This window comes from Ranitomeya imitator, chromosome 4, assembly GCF_032444005.1.
Source record: "Ranitomeya imitator isolate aRanImi1 chromosome 4, aRanImi1.pri, whole genome shotgun sequence".
In the NCBI taxonomy this organism is placed as follows: Eukaryota; Metazoa; Chordata; class Amphibia; order Anura; family Dendrobatidae; genus Ranitomeya; species Ranitomeya imitator.
The window spans coordinates 445,411,949-445,431,390 of record NC_091285.1 but is presented as its reverse complement, the minus strand read 5'-3'; the positions used below and the strand labels follow the sequence as shown (position 1 = coordinate 445,431,390).

Below are 19,442 nucleotides of genomic sequence, written 5' to 3'. Positions count from 1 at the left end.
TGTTTTACCTGCGGATTTTCCGCGGATTTCCAGTGTTTTTTGTGCGGATTTCACCTGCGGATTCCTATTGAGGAACAGGTGTAAAACGCTGCGGAATCCGCACAAAGAATTCACATGCTGCGGAAAATACAACGCAGCGTTCCCGCGCGGTATTTTCCGCATCACGGGCACAGCGGATTTGGTTTTTCATATGTTTACATGGTACTGTAAACCTGATGGAACACTGCTGCGAATCCGCAGCCAAATCCGCACCGTGTGCACATAGCCTAATTCTAAAGGTATGTGCACACGCTGCGGAAAACGCTGCGGATCCGCAGCAGTTTCCCATGAGTGTACAGTTCAATGTAAACCTATGGGAAACAAAAATCGCTGTACACATGCTGCGGAAAAACTGCACGGAAACGCAGCGGTTTACATTCCGCAGCATGTCACTTCTTTGTGCGGATTCCGCAGCGGTTTTACAACTGCTCCAATAGAAAATCGCAATTGTAAAACCGCAGTGAAATGCGCAGAAAAAAACGCGGTAAATCCGCCATAAATCCGCAGCGGTTTAGCACTGCGGATTTATCAAATCCGCAGCGGAAAAATCCGCAGAGGACCAGAATACGTGTGCACATTCCTAACCCTAACCCTACCCCTAACCCTACCCCTAACCCTAGCCCTAACCCTAACCCTACCCCTAACCCTACCCCTACCCCTAACCCTACCCCTACCCCTAACCCTACCCCTAACCCTACCCCTAACCCTAACCCTACCCCTAACCCTAACCCTATTCTAACATTAGTGGAAAAAAAAAAATTTCTTTATTTTTTTATTGTCCCTACCTATGGGGGTGACAAAGGGGGGGTGTCATTTATTATTTTTTTTATTTTGATCACTGAGATAGATTATATCTCAGTGATCAAAATGCACTTTGGAACGAATCTGCCGGCCGGCAGATTCGGCGGGCGCACTGCACATGCGCCCGCCATTTTGGAAGATGGCGGCGCCCGGGAGAAGACGGACGGGACCACGGCTGGATCGGTAAGTATGATAGGGTGGGGGGGGACCACGGGGGGGGGGATCGGAGCACGGGGGGGGGGATCGGAGCACGGGGGGGGGAATCCGAGCGCGGGAGGGGTGGAACGGAGCGCGGGGGGCGTGGAACGGAGCACGGGGGGGCTGGAATGGAGCACGGGGGGGTGGAACGGAGCACGGGGGGGGGGTGGATCGGAGTGCAGGGGGGGTGATTGGAGCACGGGGGGGTGATTGGAGCACGGGGGGAGCGGACACGAGCACGGGGGGGAGCGGAGCACAGGGCGGAGGGGAGCCGGAGCAGTGTACCGGCCAGATCGGGGGGGTGGGGGGGCGATCGGAGGGGTGGGGTGGGGGCACACTAGTATTTCCAGCCATGGCCGATGATATTTCAGCATCGGCCATGGCTGGATTGTAATATTTCACCCGTTATAATGGGTGAAATATTACAAATCGCTCTGATTGGCAGTTTCACTTTCAACAGCCAATCAGAGCGATCGTAGCCACGAGGGGGTGAAGCCACCCCCCCTGGGCTAAACTACCACTCCCCCTGTCCCTGCAGATCGGGTGAAATGGGAGTTAACCCTTTCACCCGATCTGCAGGGACGCGATCTTTCCATGACGCCGCATAGGCGTCATGGGTCGGATTGGCACCGACTTTCATGACGCCTACGTGGCGTCAAAGGTCGGGAAGGGGTTAAAAAAATAAATAAATAAATAAAAAAAAAATGTAACTATAGCAAAATGGCACTGTCGCATGTGCAGTAGCATTCATCGCTTGCTCATAGATGCTACTGTAAGGCTGTGTGTACACATTGGCGATTTTTCGTGTTTCTTTCGCTATAAAAACACATACATTATCCATCCCATCATTTAGAATGCATTCCGCAATTCCGTAAAAAACGCAGCATGTTCATTAATTTTTACAGATTTTTTGCGGATTTCCCACTATATTATTGCATTGGGAACCTCCGGAAAAATCCGCAAAAAAAAAAAAAAAAAAACACCAAAAACGCGAGAAAAACACATGTGGATTTCTTGCAGAAAATGTCCTGTTTTGCTCAGGAAATTTCTGCAAGAAATCCTGAACGTGTGCACATAGCCTAAAGCGGCGCCTTTTTTTGGTGGAAAAAATAATTGCCTGCAGCAAAATAGCACCATTATGCTGTAGGTAATTATTTTTTAAAATATATATATATATTTGCGCTAGGGAACCCCAAAAGCTGAGAAACAATTAGTAACAAAACTATTAGTAACAAAACTATATACCCAAGATGGTATAACTCATAACATGTACCGAAAAGATTACCTATTTGGCATAATATTTCCTTCATCCATACAATCTACACAATGTGACAGGCGTCCACGTGTGTGCTGCACTTTCCCGAATAGCAGTGACTCTCCAAAAACAAGTGAGGAAAAGGGTGTGAAAAACTGTCCCGGCCGGTGACAGTCACCCCCTACCTCACAGGCGATCTTCCTGGATCTTCAGCGGTGGGACCGCACTTACTCGGGCGAATACCCGGCGATAATCCCAGATCTTCAGCTGCAAAAAGCCGCGCTTCTGTAAACAAGTTTGCCGGCGAGGTGCAGAGAAGCTGCAGGACCTCGCGTGACGTCACATGCACGTGATGATACACGTGATCGGCTGACGAGATGCACCTAGGACCAAAAGACTTATCCAACGCGTTTCGGAGTCGGCAGACTCCTTCTTCAGGGCAGCTTCTCTGCACCTCGCCGGCAAACTTGTTTACAGAAGCGCGGCTTTTTGCAGCTGAAGATCTGGGATTATCGCCGGGTATTCGCCCGAGTAAGTGCGGTCCCACCGCTGAAGATCCAGGAAGATCGCCTGTGAGGTAGGGGGTGACTGTCACCGGCCGGGACAGTTTTTCACACCCTTTTCCTCACTTGTTTTTGGAGAGTCACTGCTATTCGGGAAAGTGCAGCACACACGTGGACGCCTGTCACATTGTGTAGATTATATGGATGAAGGAAATATTATGCCAAATAGGTCATCTTTTCGGTACATGTTATGAGTTATACCATCTTGGGTATATAGTTTTGTTACTAATAGTTTTGTTACTAATTGTTTCTCAGCTTTTGGGGTTCCCTAGCGCAAATATATATATATTTTAGTTTTTGTGTTTTTTACATTTTACCTTGGACACTTTTTGGTAGTTGTGTCCTTTTATTTGCAGCAAGGGAGAAATTCTAGCGTAACCCTTTGTGCAGCGCCCTTAGTTGTTTGTATATTTTAATTATTTTTTAAAGACTACAATATGAACTGCGCCAGAAAATAGGAAGCAGGTCGCTGAAGGGTCACTGACCTGTCATAGCCCCATACAGATGACTATGTAAGCAGAGCCCCACATAAAGACCCCCCCACAGGCTGCCCCAAAGCACAAGAATCTCATTAAATGAAAACTGAACATACAGATTAAACTACAACCACAAGACAGATTTCATCACTATAAACGGCAATATTTAAAATAGGACGCAGGTCACTGAAGGATCAGGGACCTGTCAGTGTGATGTAATAAAGATAGAAGGTTACACCTTCCTTCAGTGCAGGGACTGCTCGGATTTTGCTGTTGGCCTCTGAAAAAGGAACAGAAATCTCAATGTTCTTCCATTGGTCTTCCAAACACCATCACCCAGCCCTGGTAAAGCACTGCCACTGTGCAAAATCCTCACAGATCGCATCTGAAAACTAAGGCTAGGTTCACACTGCCGCTGTGGATATAGGCTACAGAACACGTCAGGAGCTTTTATACCATTTCGCTGTATAGGAAGTTGATGCAGACTGCGATTTCCTACACAGAGGCTACAGTGGTAAACATTTCTTTACAATGGGTCCCTATGGCGGACGGGTGCATCAGACAATGCCCTCAAACGTAATGTGTACCCCAAGGTAACTAATGCTTCCAATGGCCTAAAACAGAATTGTTAAGCGTGTCCATTTACCTCTTTGCAAAGCGGGGTTCGCCCTGTACATTTGGGCTGCTGGAAGCTTTTGGGTAGGGCTCTGTAACTTGAGCCTAAGCGCTTACATGACGCATAATCGATTTCCATGGCAATTCCTTCCGTATTCCTTTCTTTTGGGAAGCTTTCCATGTGTGAAGACTCCTTGTAACCCAAAAAGTTCTTGAACCAAGTAAACAACTCAGGAAACTTGCTGTTTAAAAAAATAAATCAATAAGGTTTGGAGAATTAAGGACAAGTTTATCGCAAGTTATTAACGCACCTTGATACTAAATGGGTGTTAATATTTTAGCCTTTTAAGGAGACAAAACACATTTTAAACAGGACTTGGAAACAAGTGACTCACGCAAGGAAAGGAGACACCAACTGTACTAGTTCAGAGCGAGAGATGACCTCCTGATTAAAGATGACCAGACATCGTAAGAAGTTGTCATATGCCTCCGTACTTCTCAGAGCTTTACGGACCTATAAAAAAGAAAGCGGAGAATGGGAATGAAACTCTCCTAAAAAGCTTAATACATAGGTTGACAATAAGGTTGCAAAAATGAAAGGTATTGGAAAAAAACCCACAATGATTGGATTTCAGCAGTCTTGCATTGCATTGGCTAAAGCACTGGAAAAACAATAAATGAAAGGTTCCATGTGACCTGGGCACTTGTATTTGTTGCAGCTTGCAAAATACTATTCCAAGCCACCATGAAAGGAAGAAAATTTGTGACGACGGACAGTGCACATCAGCCATAGCTACCTTATCAAAGAATTGAGATTCAGCCCCGGCTCCATGTTTGTTTGCATCAGCCAAGGACTGGTCCTTTGGAATCAGTATTTTCGGCTTCTTCTATTATAAAGGGGGGAAAAAAAAGCATAATAAATAGTAAGGTCTACTGCTGAAGAAGTGTTACCATCTGGTACACAGTGAACCAGTATTGGTTTATCTAGTCGGACCATGCCACACTTTAGACGAACCTTAATTGGTGGGGTGGCTCCGGGTCCCGAATGTCGGCGTATCTGACAACCATTCTGGCTGGGCCTCTGCTGTTTATTGTTCAGCTGAGGCTTTTTCACAGTGCCCCCGTGGTCGTTCCGCACAGACTCAACCTTTTCTGCTGTGGTTTTACTCAAAAGCTAAAAAGATAAACAAAACGCTGGTAAAATATTAACATATTCCTGAACATTCATATTGTATTTTTGGTAATGTTCCACATTCAATCATTTCTGTTTGTGACATGAAATTTTATTGAAATGGCTTTTTAAGCAAAAGCCGCATGGACAATGCATGAAACCTGCCGATAATATGTTGTAGCCGGATTAAGGCCACTTCCATCAACTTACCACTGAGCTGTTGGCATCGGGAAGGAACTGGCCAAACTCTGACAAAAGATCTTCCTGGTTCTTGAACAGTCGAGCCACTTGGGCATAGACCTCTTGCTCGGTCAGGGCAGGAGTGTAGTTTCCTCCTGCCTCCTTGGCATTCCGTTGTTCCTTCTACAAAAAGAAAAATAATTTGCATATTACAGGTAAAAATATGGCCACAGCAAATATTAAACCATTTGCAGAAATACTTGAAGTAGGCCACTGTCTCTTTCCTCACACACTGACTGCCATTTCTGCCCATAAGATGGCTGTTGATGGTGGACCATGTGACCAGACCTGTCAATCAGCCCCCTTCAACTGTAAAACACCTCAGAGGAGGCTGATGGAGTGGTCTGGTCACATGGTCCCCCATCACCAGCCATCTTATGGACAGAAATGCCAGTGTATAAGTGAGGAAAGCTGTACTGACAAGAGAACGTAATTGTCCACTATTAGCAACCAATGATTGGTTGTAGAGGCCGGTCATGCCCCCCTGCCAGAAGAGGAACCCAGGAGATCAGGTTGCACACAGTTCTATCTCTCCAACCCCTTCCCTGCCAGGGCCAACTTTAATTTTTTCCAAAAATGGAAAATCTGGCATTTCAACTTTATTTTTATGGAAGCTGGAGTACATTTTGAGTTTTTTTCACATTTTAATATACTTTACTTTTGTTTGTTTTTTAGGGTTCCCTTAAGGGATTGAACTGGTGATAGTATGATCACTTGCCCTAGATGCTACAATACAACAGTATTGCAACAGCACCAATGACTAATAATACAGGCAGATGTCAGCTTTATGAACCAGCCAGCATCTGCTAGGTATCGTGCAGGCTCAGCTCCTGAGCCAGCTCCGTACACCTGCAGTCACTATTCAGTATTACAGGGACAGCTTTGTCCTTTTTACTTTCATTTTGTGACACTGACTGTACCGTGAAATTCTCTCTTTTCTGGGAGGAAGCAGATTCCATGTGGCAAACATATATTAGTGGCAAAAGCTCAAATTCAGCTAGGATTAGGGATGACCAATGCAATTCAACTTTCAGTTGTCAATTCAGTGGTCCACAGAATTCATGAATTAGTTCACTGATCCATGATAAACTTGCATAGAACTAGTAACAACCTGCTACATTATTTTACAAATGCAATCTAATGGACATCAAGTCAAGGAAATGCGAATCCGATATTGCACCAGGCCTGTTAATCAGAAGACATGCCGAAAGGAGGTTTGCGGGGTTTCCATTCTGAGGACAAAAACTACCGATATGACCGGTGGAACAGGGTCATACAAATTTGTACTACGATTTGTTTTATCAGTCATGTAATAAGAGTGCCATTTGTATTAGGCAGCCAAGCTACATGGGAACGAAACTGCTTGTAAAAGGTTTATCTCCTAGAGGACACAGATGTTACTAAAGGGTCTATTTGCTATACCAGCTGCGTGCAAAGGGTTAATCTGAGTCTCTCACTACACCCACATAAGATCAGCAGCAGCCACACACTGAACGTGGGAGGGAAGAGGTCACAGATTTACCTTCCTTAAGACTGCAGCTTCCAGTAAGAGACTCCTAATGTTATGCAGCAACCACCATCCTGCCCCATAACACAAAGGGGAGCCTCCTACTGCAGCTGGCATGTCATCACCCAGCATGAGGAGCAGGTGGCAGCAGAGATGCCCACTGTACAAGCACCACTGTCTCCCCAGCTTAGAAGCAGGAAGTCTCACAGAGCAGTCAAAACATGCAGACAGCTGGACTGTAGCATATAATGCAGACTTCTGCTCAGGTCACCTAGCTTTTAAAAGGGCCACAAGCAAGTATCACCAATTTTCTAATAAAAAAAAAAACACCACCATTCTTAAACATGCATTCTTTGGTTATCTTTTACTTGATGAGATTTTCCAAGAAAGTGATTAATACATTTCTCAGCAAGTTACGAGAATTTTTTCTTGTGCCACCATAGTTTGGTGTTGTACATTGCAGTTTTGCCAAACTTATAGTTTCTCCACGTTGTTCTCATCTGAGCATGCGTGTTACCATTACCATTTCTGAGTAAAGAAACACAATCACCCCCATACTAACCTGGTACGTGTGCAGAATCTCGAGGAAGGCCTTGTAAATGTCAGGCTGGCCCTGGAAGCGGTTTTTTATTTTGTTCACATAATTGATGGCATGGTTGAACTCCACTGGCTGGTTATTTTGCATGGCTGGCGTAGCTGCCGTAGCAGTTGGGGTGGCATGTGCCAACGGTCCTGGTGTGTGTGGCTGTGCTGGTGGAGAACGAGGAGATGGATACTGGATTGGTGTGCTCGGTTGGTTTGAAGAAGGTGTGTGTACCTGTGATGGCACCGGCTGTGAATAGAAAGGATTATCAATGTCAAATGATATATATATATATTTCCTTTAAGTAGAGGGCTTTTCGGTCTCTTTCGTCCCGCTACATTTAGCCCAACTTGGGTCTCTCCCTAAGGTGGCTAGCATGTATGTATCGCTTGCTCACCGAGCCCCACTCCATACAGCCAACCAATTCCAGCCCTGTGCTGAGGAGGGCCTAAAGCCCGAAACACGTGTCCACAGGTAGGAATTGGTTGGCTGTGTAAATTTAGAAACTAATCCGCAGCATTGCACGCTTGGCGGTTCCAAGCGCTGTGGATTAGACAGGGGTGGAAAGAGATGATTTGCATAGCTCCGCCTACTGCAAAGGATTCTGGGTAAACCTGCTATTCTTTGTATTATGCTGCTTGCAAGTACTTTCCGTTTCAGGAAAGCATCCACTATGTATTTCCTTTAAGTAGAGGGCTTTTCGGTCTCTTTCGTCCCGCTACATTTAGCCCAACTTGGGTCTCTCCCTATAGTGGCTAGCATAAATGATATATATGTACTCATTTCAAATGATACAAAAAACACAACATAATATAGAGAGGAAGAGGAGCAACATTATCTGATATTCACAAAGTATTCACCTGCGCATTACCCAGCAGAGTCAGGGCACTAAAGTGACTGATCAATTATAGTTTAGAAGACATTTGCATTTTGCCATCTTGAACATACATGGTCATACATTGGTCACATAACAGCATTATAGTCTAGGGGTCACTAAGGTCAGACATGTCCAACCCCTACAGTAGGATTCATGTTCCACTTACCTTATTAACTTTTGCTGGGGCTGGTGGAGGTGTTGAATGCACTGGAGGAGGGGCAGGCTGTGTGGACGGTTGTGATGGTGGAGGAACTGGTGGGACGGGGGGCTGAAGACCATGGGTTGTGATTTGATGGACCTGTCCAGGTGTTGTGACATTGACCAAGTCATTCGTCTGCACCTCTATTTTATACCCAGGTGGCAAAAATGTATTAAATCCCATTATGAGGTCCGGATGGCCTTTGAACAGCTGGGAAACCCGACTGATGACCCCTGGAGTGTCAATACTGGTAAGAATGCAACAAAAAGAAAACATTTATGAATGCATTTTTTTGTACAACTATCAATAAAAGTTACATTATAAACATGCTGTTAAGCAATTTATAGACCTAGAACTTTAACAGATATTTCATTTAATATGGTATTACAGATGCTTGCTTAAAGCAACATTAAAGTGGATCTCCAGTAACAAAAGAAAATAAAGTAGGTTTGTTTTCTATGATGACATTTCCTATAAATAACTTTTCAATTCCTTTAAATCCACTACTTAACTTCCACATCAGATGGTATACTGAACAGATGCACACAATGAGTAGCTGCTTATCGCCAAGTCACATGACCACTGGGCGGAAGGGGAGATATTAACAAGGGGCTGTCTAGGGAGACCATCAGTGTGAAATTAAAATGTCTGCAGTCTAGTTAAACTGATAGGACAGGTACATGTGAGCTCACACTGCTGTCCACCCTGTCCTTCTGATCCAATACTGGAGATATTGGGGGTACTGAGGTAAGAAGAGGCTGCTCACACTGCTCTCCACTCCGTCCTTCTGATCTATTACTGGAAACACCATGGATGCTCAGGAAAGAGGCTGCTCACTGCTGTCCACTAGTGATGAGCGAGTGTACTTATTGCTCGGGTGATCTCCGAGTATTTGTAACTGCTCAGAGATTTAGTTTTTGTTGCCGCAGCTGAATGAGTTACAGCTGATAGACAGCTTGAATACATGTGGGGGATTTCCTAGCAGCCAGGCAACCCCCACATGTACTCAGGCTGGCTAGCAGCCATAAATCATGCATCTGAGTCAAAAAACTAAATACGGCGAGCATATCCCAAACTCCAAAATCTTATATGGAAAAGTTGGGGGTCGTCTTAGACACCAGGAAATGTATGTGTGTCTGTCTATATAATATATATATATATATATATATATATATATATATATATATATATATATATATATATATATATATATATATATATATATATATATATATATATATAGCAGTAGAAGTAACCGGTATTTAGCAGACATGAACTATGGCTTCCAGATATGATGCAGGTGAACGGAGCTGTGCCAGGACCCATTTACCTCTGAGATTTAAACTCCTTCATAATATCGAGAAAGTCATTGTACACCTGGGGCTGGTTTCCAAACTGCAGCTTCACCTGATCCAAGTAAGAAAGTGCATCTTCCACCTAAAAGAAAATAAGATTTGTAATCTAGACGTTATTATTGATGGTGCAAATAGCGAATAAGACGGGGAATTCACTACATCCATAGAATATAAAAAAAAGATGGTGAGGAGGCGGGGGACACCACTAGGTTCACGCCTTGTACCTTTAGTCTCTGGAACTGTTGTCCCTGGGCGGGTGCAGCTGGCGGGGTAGAATGGGGATGACTTTGTACCCCAGGACCACCATGGCCTGGCACCTGGTTGCTGTGATGATGAGCCCCATGTACTGCTGCCAGACCGGCTTGTCCATGGCTGCTAGAACTTTGAGGCACTGCTGAAACCTGAGAGGATATGGAGATCATCCATTTAAATACATAATGATCAAAAACAGACCGGCAAACAAGACCAAAAATGCCTCCATTTTTAATAAACTTTGTTGCAGCTTAAAAGGGAGTGTATCATCAGAAAATGAAATTGTTTACATGAGCTTCATATTATGATGTATGTTAAATATAGGTTTTTAAAAATTGGTAATTTGTTATTCAGATCATGATCCATCTATCTATCTATATCGATATCTATATCTATCTATATCGATATCTATATCTATCTATATCTATCTATATCTATATATCTATCTATATCTATATATCTATCTATATCTATATATCTATCTATATCTATATATCTATCTATATATCTATATATCTATCTATATATCTATATATCTATCTATATATCTATATATCTCTATCTATATATCTCTATCTATATATCTCTATCTATATATCTCTATATCTCTATATCTCTATATCTCTATATCTCTATATCTCTATATATATATATATATATATATATATATATATATATATATATATATATATATATATATATCTATATATATATATCTCTATATATATATCTCTATATATATATATATATATATATCTCTATATATATATATATCTATATATATATATCTCTATCTATCTATCTATCTATCTATCTATCTATATATATATATCTCTATCTATCTATCTATCTATATCTATCTGTCTATATCTATCTATATCTATCTATCTATCTGTAGTCTTGCAGTTTTGATACTGGCCAATATCTGTAGTCTTGCAGTTTTGATACTGGCCACCGAAATTTTTCTATTTAGCCTCATAGTTCCTGTCCTGTCAGAGTTTTAGGAAGTCTCATTATGAGGGTTAGGATTATAGAGACAGGTCAATCCTATATACACGGCAGATAACACAGGATCCACCATACACAACAGGCGATATCACAGCTGACCTGCTCCCCCTCCCTTCACAATGACTTTTTGCACATGCTCATTAGATACTTCAGTACAAAAAGGGTTGGGGTCTGTTCATTGTGTCGTTTCCTCAAATACAGTCCTAAAAAGCTCCAGATTTCAATTTTTTAAATGCAGACGGTGAAATACACAAAACTATTTACCAAAAATACCTTTAACGACCACCTCTTAACAGCGGCATTTAAGGGGCCTTATTCCTCAGCGCTGCTTTTTATCGGCGCTGAGAAATAAGGGTAAAGCGTCCCTCAGCTTCAGAAAATCTCTAGAATCTCGGACCCCGGAGAAAACGATTCAGGTCAGGTTTTAATGTCCCCAGTCTAATAATCGCCGTTATTTGGTGAATAACCGCAAAAAAAAAAAAAAAATAATAAAAAAAAAAATCAGATTTTCCATTCACTTTTCTCTCTTCTGATATGATCTAGCATACCAGAGGAGAGAAAAATGGGCCCCGAGGCCCATTTCCCCCCCCCCCCCCACCCCGACCCTCCTGCTCTGTTCCTGAAAAAAAAATGGCGGGTGCATGCGCAGTGCGCCAGCCGAAATCTGCGGGCCGGTACCCATTAACAATAGGAAATGTTTCCAATTGGCTAATTTTGATCACTGTGATAGACCCTATCACACTGATTAAAATTAAAAAAATAAATCTCACCCACTTAGTTAGGTAAAAATAATAAAATTGGTCTAGTTTCTCCTGTTACCGTTGTGAAAATAAAAACGATTTGGGTCTAAAGTAAATATTTTGTGAAAAAATTTAAATGTTAACTTTTTCCTTCTACGCTGCTTTAGTTCTCATGAAGTACCTGAAGGGTTAATAAACTTCTTGAATGTGGTTTTGCGCACCTTGAGGGGTGCAGTTTTTAGAATAGTGTCACTTTTGGCTATTTTCTGGCATAATGACACGCCAGTCACTTCAAATATGAGGTGGTCCCGTTAAAAAAAAAAAAAAGGTCAATTTTGTTGGAAAAATTAGAAATCGTTGGTTGACTTTTAACCCTTATAACATCCTAACAAAAAAATAAAAATGGTTTCCAAAATTGTGCTGATGTAAAGTAGACATGTGGGAAATGTTATTTATTAACTATTTTCAGATGAGTCTCTTATTTAAGGGCACAAAAATTAAAAGTTTGAAAATGTTCAAAATTTTTGCCAAATTTCCGTGTTTTTTCATACAAAGATCTATATCTTGGTACCGTGTTAGCCAGTGGATACAAAAATATGTTGAATTGAGAGTCCTCACTTAGGACTCTCAATTCTACATGTTTTTTCATAAATAACCGCAAGTTATATTAAATAAATTTTACCACCAACATGAAGTACAATATGTTAAGAAAAAAAAAAACAAGCGATCCAGAGATATAACTTCATAAATTGACAGTGGTCAGAATTGTAAAAATTGGCTTGGTCATTAAGGTGTCAAACAATAGGTCATTTTCTTATGATACTTTCCATTTTTAAGTGTGAGTGGCAAAAGCTTCCAATCTCTGCATAGAAAGGAGTCGGTATGTGAAATGCACAGAGATATTTGAACTGGTTTGATGCTAGTTTGTTCTCACACTTTTGTTGGGAGAGTTTATTTTTATAAAACAAAAATGAACATGTAATAAAAAAAAAAAAAAAAAAAACAACAGACAACAGCACACAATGAACAATGCAAAGACTCTCTACAGAATGTAGGAAAGTTTTACCTGATATCCAGGAGTCACAGAGTATTGGATGCCCGTAGCGGGCTGCATGGCATCAGACTGTGATTCATAAGCAGGAGGGGCTGGAGCAAGGACGCGATGTTGATGGGCAAATGGTTCAGTGATTCGCCGTGGCTGGGGTGGGGGGTAGGGTGCTGGCTCTGGGTCATCCAGTCTCCGCTTCATCCTGAAAACATAGTCGGGAGCCAGTAATGTCCCTGCAGAAAAGAGAGAGTGTCATCAACCTATAGGTGCACAGCTTAAAACTAAAGCCAAAACGCTCATTCCAGCCCTAACCCATCTCTTCAACCTATCGCTATCTTGACCCAACTGCTATGCCCAGCTATCGCCCCATATCACTGCTCTCGTTTGCTTCAAAACTCCTTGAGCATCATGTCCATGCTCAACTTTCCTCCCACCTCTCATCTAAAGGTACCTTCACACTGAACGATATCGCTAGCGATCCGTGACGTTGCAGTGTCCTGGCTAGCGATATCGTTGAGTTTGACACGCAGCAGCGATCAGGATCCTGCTGTGCCATCGTTGGTCGGCGCAGAAAGTCCAGAACTTTATTTCGTCGCTGGATCTCCCGCAGACATCGCTGAATCGGTGTGTGTGACGCCGATTCAGCGATATCTTCACTGGTAACCAGGGTAAATATTGGGTTACTAAGCGCAGGGCCGCGCTTAGTAACCCGATATTTACCCTGGTTACCAGTGTAAATGTAAAAAAAAAAAAAAAAAAAACACTACATACTTACATTCCGGTGTCTGTCCTCTCCGGCGCTCTGCTTCTCTGCACTGTGTAAGCGCTGCGGACGGAAAGCACAGCGGTGACGTCACCGCTGTGCTCTGCTTTCCGGCCGGCGCTTAGTGCAGAGAAGCAGAGTGCCGGGGAGGACAGACAACGGAATGTAAGTATGTAGTGTTTGTTTGTTTTTACGTTTACGCTGGTAACCAGGGTAAACATCGGGTTACTAAGCGCGGCCCTGCGCTTAGTAACCCGATGTTTACCCTGGTTACCAGGGGACTTCGGGATCGTTGGTCGCTGGAGAGCTGTCTGTGTGACAGCTCTCCAGCGACCACACAGCGACGCTGCAGCAATCGGGATCGTTGTCTAGATCGCTGCAGCGTCGCTTAATGTGATGGTACCTTAACTCTCTCCTTGACAACCTCCAATCTGGCTTCCGCACCCACCACTCCACCGAAACTGCCCTGACAAAAATTACTAAGGACTTACTCACAGCTAGAGTTGAGCGACCTTGACCTTTTTAGAGTCGAGCCGGGTTTCGCGAAACCCGACTATCTCAAAAGTCGGGTCGAGTGAAATCGGCCGATTACGACGTAAAGTCGGGATCGACCGAAACACGAAACCCAATGCAAGTCAATGGGGCAGCATAGTCGGCAGTGAGTGGGGGCCAGGAAAACACCTAGAGTGCCCAATTTAATGTCAAAACCATCCATTCTTCTTAATGAAGCTTGTCAAGCGTAATTTACCTTATAATACATAGTAACATAGTAACATAGTAACATAGTTAGTAAGGCCGAAAAAAGACATTTGTCCATCCAGTTCAGCCTATATTCCATCATAATAAATACCCAGATCTACGTCCTTCTACAGAACCTAATAATTGTATGATACAATATTGTTCTGCTCCAGGAAGACATCCAGGCCTCTCTTGAACCCCTCGACTGAGTTCGCCATCACCACCTCCTCAGGCAAGCAATTCCAGATTCTCACTGCCCTAACAGTAAAGAATCCTCTTCTATGTTGGTGGAAAAACCTTCTCTCCTCCAGACGCAAAGAATGCCCCCTTGTGCCCGTCACCTTCCTTGGTATAAACAGATCCTCAGCGAGATATTTGTATTGTCCCCTTATATACTTATACATGGTTATTAGATCGCCCCTCAGTCGTCTTTTTTCTAGACTAAATACTCCTAATTTCGCTAATCTATCTGGGTATTGTAGTTCTCCCATCCCCTTTATTAATTTTGTTGCCCTCCTTTGTACTCTCTCTAGTTCCATTATATCCTTCCTGAGCACCGGTGCCCAAAACTGGACACAGTACTCCATGTGCGGTCTAACTAGGGATTTGTACAGAGGCAGTATAATGCTCTCATCATGTGTATCCAGACCTCTTTTAATGCACCCCATGATCCTGTTTGCCTTGGCAGCTGCTGCCTGGCACTGGCTGCTCCAGGTAAGTTTATCATTAACTAGGATCCCCAAGTCCTTCTCCCTGTCAGATTTACCCAGTGGTTTCCCGTTCAGTGTGTAATGGTGATATTGATTCCCTCTTCCCATGTGTATAACCTTCCCATGTGTATAATAATTGGAAGGCATTTGAAATTGGGGGTCATTTGGCTAAAGTTGTGGTGGGTAGGGCTGGTTCAAGTAATTAGTGGGCCCAGGAAATCTGGACCACGTCACGGCAGTGGAGCAGGGAGAGGTAAGTATTTCAACTTTGCAAGTGCTGTGAACCTGATCAAGCAGGGGGGGCCCACTCGTTGGCATTGGCACTGGCACAGGGCCCCTCAAAGTACAGCAGTGTGTTTGCACGGCGGGGGCGCCTCCCACCGGCAGCAACACTTTTGCGTACCATGAGAGGCCCTGTGCCAGTGACGTCGCCAACTAGTATTCCTCCCCCCACCTGATGAAGGAACCTGCACTTTCATCTGCACCTTCCTCTTTGTCCCCGTGTAAGGTGGTATGGTACGCGGGAAGGGGGACCTGACTTTCAGCAGGGTCACAATCTTGCAGTGTAGCGTGCACAGGAAATGTTGCGTTATGGGTCAATGTACCAGCAGACTCATCTATCACTGGCTGGGCAATGGGCAGGATGAGGAGGAAACACAGATATAGGCCCAAAGAATAAAGTGGGCTAAATGCAGTTCAAAATTGGTAACACAGGACTAATCAGGGGGCATTGCAGTGGAGGACAACTGGAATGAGACGCTGACACAGAGAGTAGGCCCAAATCAGTAAGTAGTCGAAATGCAGTTCAAAATTGGCAACAGTAGTAAACAGGCGGCACAGCTTTGTTCAGTGGAGGAGAACAGCAAGGAGTGGCAGACACCGATAGTAGGCCCCAACCCAACTAGTAGGCCAAATGCAGTCTAACATTAACAACTACTTAACGAGCGCCTGAAAACGGAATTTCAGGACAGGAAACCAGGAGAACAGCAAGGAGCGGCAGACACCGATAGTAGGCCCCAAACCAACTAGTACGCCAAATGCAGTTGTTCCGTTTAACCACAATTTAATGAGAGCCTGAAGATAGAAGTTCAGGAAAGGCAACCTGGAGAACACCTTGGAGTGGAACACACCATCTCTCTACACCCCATACCCAATTTGTAGGTCTAATGCAGCGTAGTTTCCAACAACTACTAAACGAGAGCATGATGATCGAAGCATTGGCGAGGAAACCTGGGGAACACCTTGGAGTGGAACACACCATCTCTCTACACCCCATACCCAATTTGTAGGTCTAATGCAGCGTAGTTTCCAACAACTACGAAACGAGAGCATGATGATCGAAGCATTGGCGAGGAAACCTGGGGAACACCTTGGAGTGGAACACACCATCTCTCTACAGTGGAACACACCATCTCTCTACACCCCATACCCAATTTGTAGGCCTAATGCAGCGTAGTTTCCAACAACTACTAAACGAGAGCCGGAAGATCGAAGCTCAGGAAAGGCAACCTGGGGAACACCTTGGAGTGGAACACACCATCTCTCTACACCCCATACCCAATTTGTAGGCCTAATGCAGCGTAGTTTCCAACAACTACTAAACGAGAGCCGGAAGATCGAAGCTCAGGAAAGGCAACCTGGAGAACACCTTGGAGTGGAACACACCATCTCTCTACACCCCATAACCAATTTGTAGGCCCAATGCAGCGTAGTTTCCAACAACTACTAAACGAGAGCCGGAAGATCGAAGCAATGGAGAGGAAACCTGGGGAACACCTTGGAGTGTAACACACCATCTCAATACACCCCATACCCAATTTGTAGGCCTAATGCAGCGTAGTTTCCAACAACTACTAAACGAGAGCCGGAAGATCGAAGCAATGGAGAGGAAACCTGGGGAACACCTTGGAGTGGAACACACCATCTCTCTACACCCCATACCCAATTTGTAGGCCCAATGCAGCGTAGTTTCCAACAACTACTAAACGAGAGCATGATGATCGAAGCATTGGCGAGGAAACCTGGGGAACACCTTGGAGTGGAACACACCATCTCTCTACACCCCATACCCAATTTGTAGGCCTAATGCAGCGTAGTTTCCAACAACTACTAAACGAGAGCCGGAAGATCGAAGCTCAGGAAAGGCAACCTGGGGAACACCTTGGAGTGTAACAAACCCTCTCTCTACACCACGGAAGGGCTGATTCTTAGGAAGGAAGGCTGTCGGAAAGAAGCAGGGCGCGTCCGAGGGTGATTATATTCTTATTAGGTATATACTCACCCTCGGACGCGCCCTGCTTCTTTATTTGTAATGAATATTTATTTGCAATGTGGTTTTGACTTACTCTTTTTTTGGTAAATAATGATTTTATTATTTTCATTGTTTTGCATCTTCTTGGCAATAATATAAAGAAGACGCGACAGGACAACACTCGGTGGATGCCATATCTGTGTTTAAAATTGAAAAAACCTTTCAGTTAACTACTTGCAGGAGAAAGTTATTGTAGCTGGTGGCCATTTTTAGTACTGTACCAGATTTTTGTTGTATGTGTTTGTTTTTAATGTTAAAATGTCTGCATTTGATATCTCTCCAGTATTTTCTTTTTTATAAGCAAAATACTTATTTTTATATTTTCTGATGTTGGTTCCAGGGGTACACGGGCAGCAGTGGTGTAGTCAGTGGAGGCCTAGTGGAGTGACCGCAGACAGGCATCGAAGGCCTAAAATAATAACACATGGCTGTAGGCAATTTTAAATTGGTTCCAGGGGTACACGGGCAGCAGTGGTGTGGTCAGTGGAGGCCTAGTGGAAGGAGTGACCGCAGACAGGCATCGAAGGCCTAAAATAATAACACATGGCTGTAGGCAATTTTAAATTGGTTACAGGGGTACACGGGCAGCAGTGGTGTGGTCAGTGGAGGCCTAGTGGAAGGAGTGACCGCAGACAGGCATCGAAGGCCTAAAATAATAACACATGGCTGTAGGCAATTTTAAATTGGTTACAGGGGTACACGGGCAGCAGTGGTGTGGTCAGTGGAGGCCTAGTGGAAGGAGTCACCGCAGACAGGCATCGAAGGTCTAAAATAATAACATGGCTGTAGGCAATTTTAAATTGGTTACAGGGGTACACGGGCAGCAGTGGTGTGGTCAGTGGAGGCCTAGTGGAAGGAGTGACCGCAGACAGGCATCGAAGGCCTAAAATAATAACACATGGCTGTAGGCAATTTTAAATTGGTTCCAGGGGTACACGGGCAGCAGTGGTGTGGTCAGTGGAGGCCTAGTGGAAGGAGTGACCGCAGACAGGCATCGAAGGCCTAACATAACAAAAATGTCAATACAATGGTATTGTCAGTGGCAGGCATTGAAGGATGTCAGCGCATAGACTAAACATTGGTGGAGCTGTGAGATAATTTTGCAAGTGGTAGAGCACTGTTTGAGCTGGGGTGGGGGGAAACTGTCTTGTGGCCGGCGGTACAGGCCCAGGGCCCCTCATATTACAACGGTGTGTCTGACGTTGGGTGCGCACCACCACCGCCAGAGACACTTTATTGTACTAGGAGGGACCCAGTGGCAGTGCCGTCGACCAAAAGCGGGCTCACCCACCTCTTCAGACAAACTGCACTCTCACGGGTGCTGTCGCCAAGTGTCGATACCACGGCCCCGTGTGGGGAGTTTGGCCATTTAGTGAGGTGTAAACATGTCGTATGCTGGACAATCAGGTGCAGAAAATTACGAGATTGGAAAAGGCATTCAGAATAGTCCACAGGCAAGACCTTTTCATAGGAAAGCTAGGTGTCAGCCGGGCAAGGTGGGGCAAAAGATTTCGAAATCCAGTTGTGGTTAATTTTAATGAAGGTTAGATCATCTACATTTTGGGTAGCCAGACGAGTCCTTTTTTCTGTTAGTATTGAACCTGCAGCACTGAATACTCTTTCTGATAGGACACTAGCTGCCGGGCAAGCAAGCTCCTGCAATGCATATTCTGCCAATTCTGGCCAGGTGTCTAATTTTGATGCCCAGTAATCAAATGGGAATGACGGTTGAGGGAGAACATCGATAAGGGATGAAAAATAGTTTGTAACCATACTGGACAAATGTTGTCTCCTGTCACTTTGAATTGATGCTGCAGTACCTGTCCTGTCTGCGGTCATAGCAAAATCACTCCACAACCTGGTCAGAAAACCCCTCTGGCCAACGCCACTTCTGATTTCTGCCCCTCTAACTCCTCTGGTCTGCTGGCCCCTGCAGCTCGTGTGAGAACGATCACGGGCGCTGTGTGCAGGGAATGCCAGAAGCAAACGGTCA

At 44.2% G+C, this 19,442-nt stretch overlaps 1 protein-coding gene across 11 annotated transcripts in view; it reads right to left on the bottom strand.

The window, feature by feature from the left end:
• Nucleotides 1-19,442, bottom strand: part of SIN3A (SIN3 transcription regulator family member A) — a 119,110-nt gene that overhangs the window by 69,912 nt on the left and 29,756 nt on the right. For 10 of the 11 annotated variants that reach the window (XM_069765680.1, XM_069765682.1, XM_069765687.1 and 7 more), the window contains exons 2-11: nucleotides 12,946-13,160; nucleotides 10,104-10,280; nucleotides 9,855-9,961; nucleotides 8,492-8,771; nucleotides 7,428-7,697; nucleotides 5,329-5,481; nucleotides 4,963-5,121; nucleotides 4,745-4,834; nucleotides 4,343-4,461; nucleotides 3,979-4,189 (exon numbers count right to left, since the gene is read on the bottom strand). In XM_069765680.1, coding sequence (XP_069621781.1) covers nucleotides 3,979-4,189; nucleotides 4,343-4,461; nucleotides 4,745-4,834; nucleotides 4,963-5,121; nucleotides 5,329-5,481; nucleotides 7,428-7,697; nucleotides 8,492-8,771; nucleotides 9,855-9,961; nucleotides 10,104-10,280; nucleotides 12,946-13,128 — 1,749 coding nt within the window. In that variant the 5' untranslated portion in view covers nucleotides 13,129-13,160. The remainder of the gene's footprint in view (nucleotides 1-3,978; nucleotides 4,190-4,342; nucleotides 4,462-4,744; nucleotides 4,835-4,962; nucleotides 5,122-5,328; nucleotides 5,482-7,427; nucleotides 7,698-8,491; nucleotides 8,772-9,854; nucleotides 9,962-10,103; nucleotides 10,281-12,945; nucleotides 13,161-19,442) is intronic. The other variant, XM_069765678.1, reaches the window with a different exon arrangement.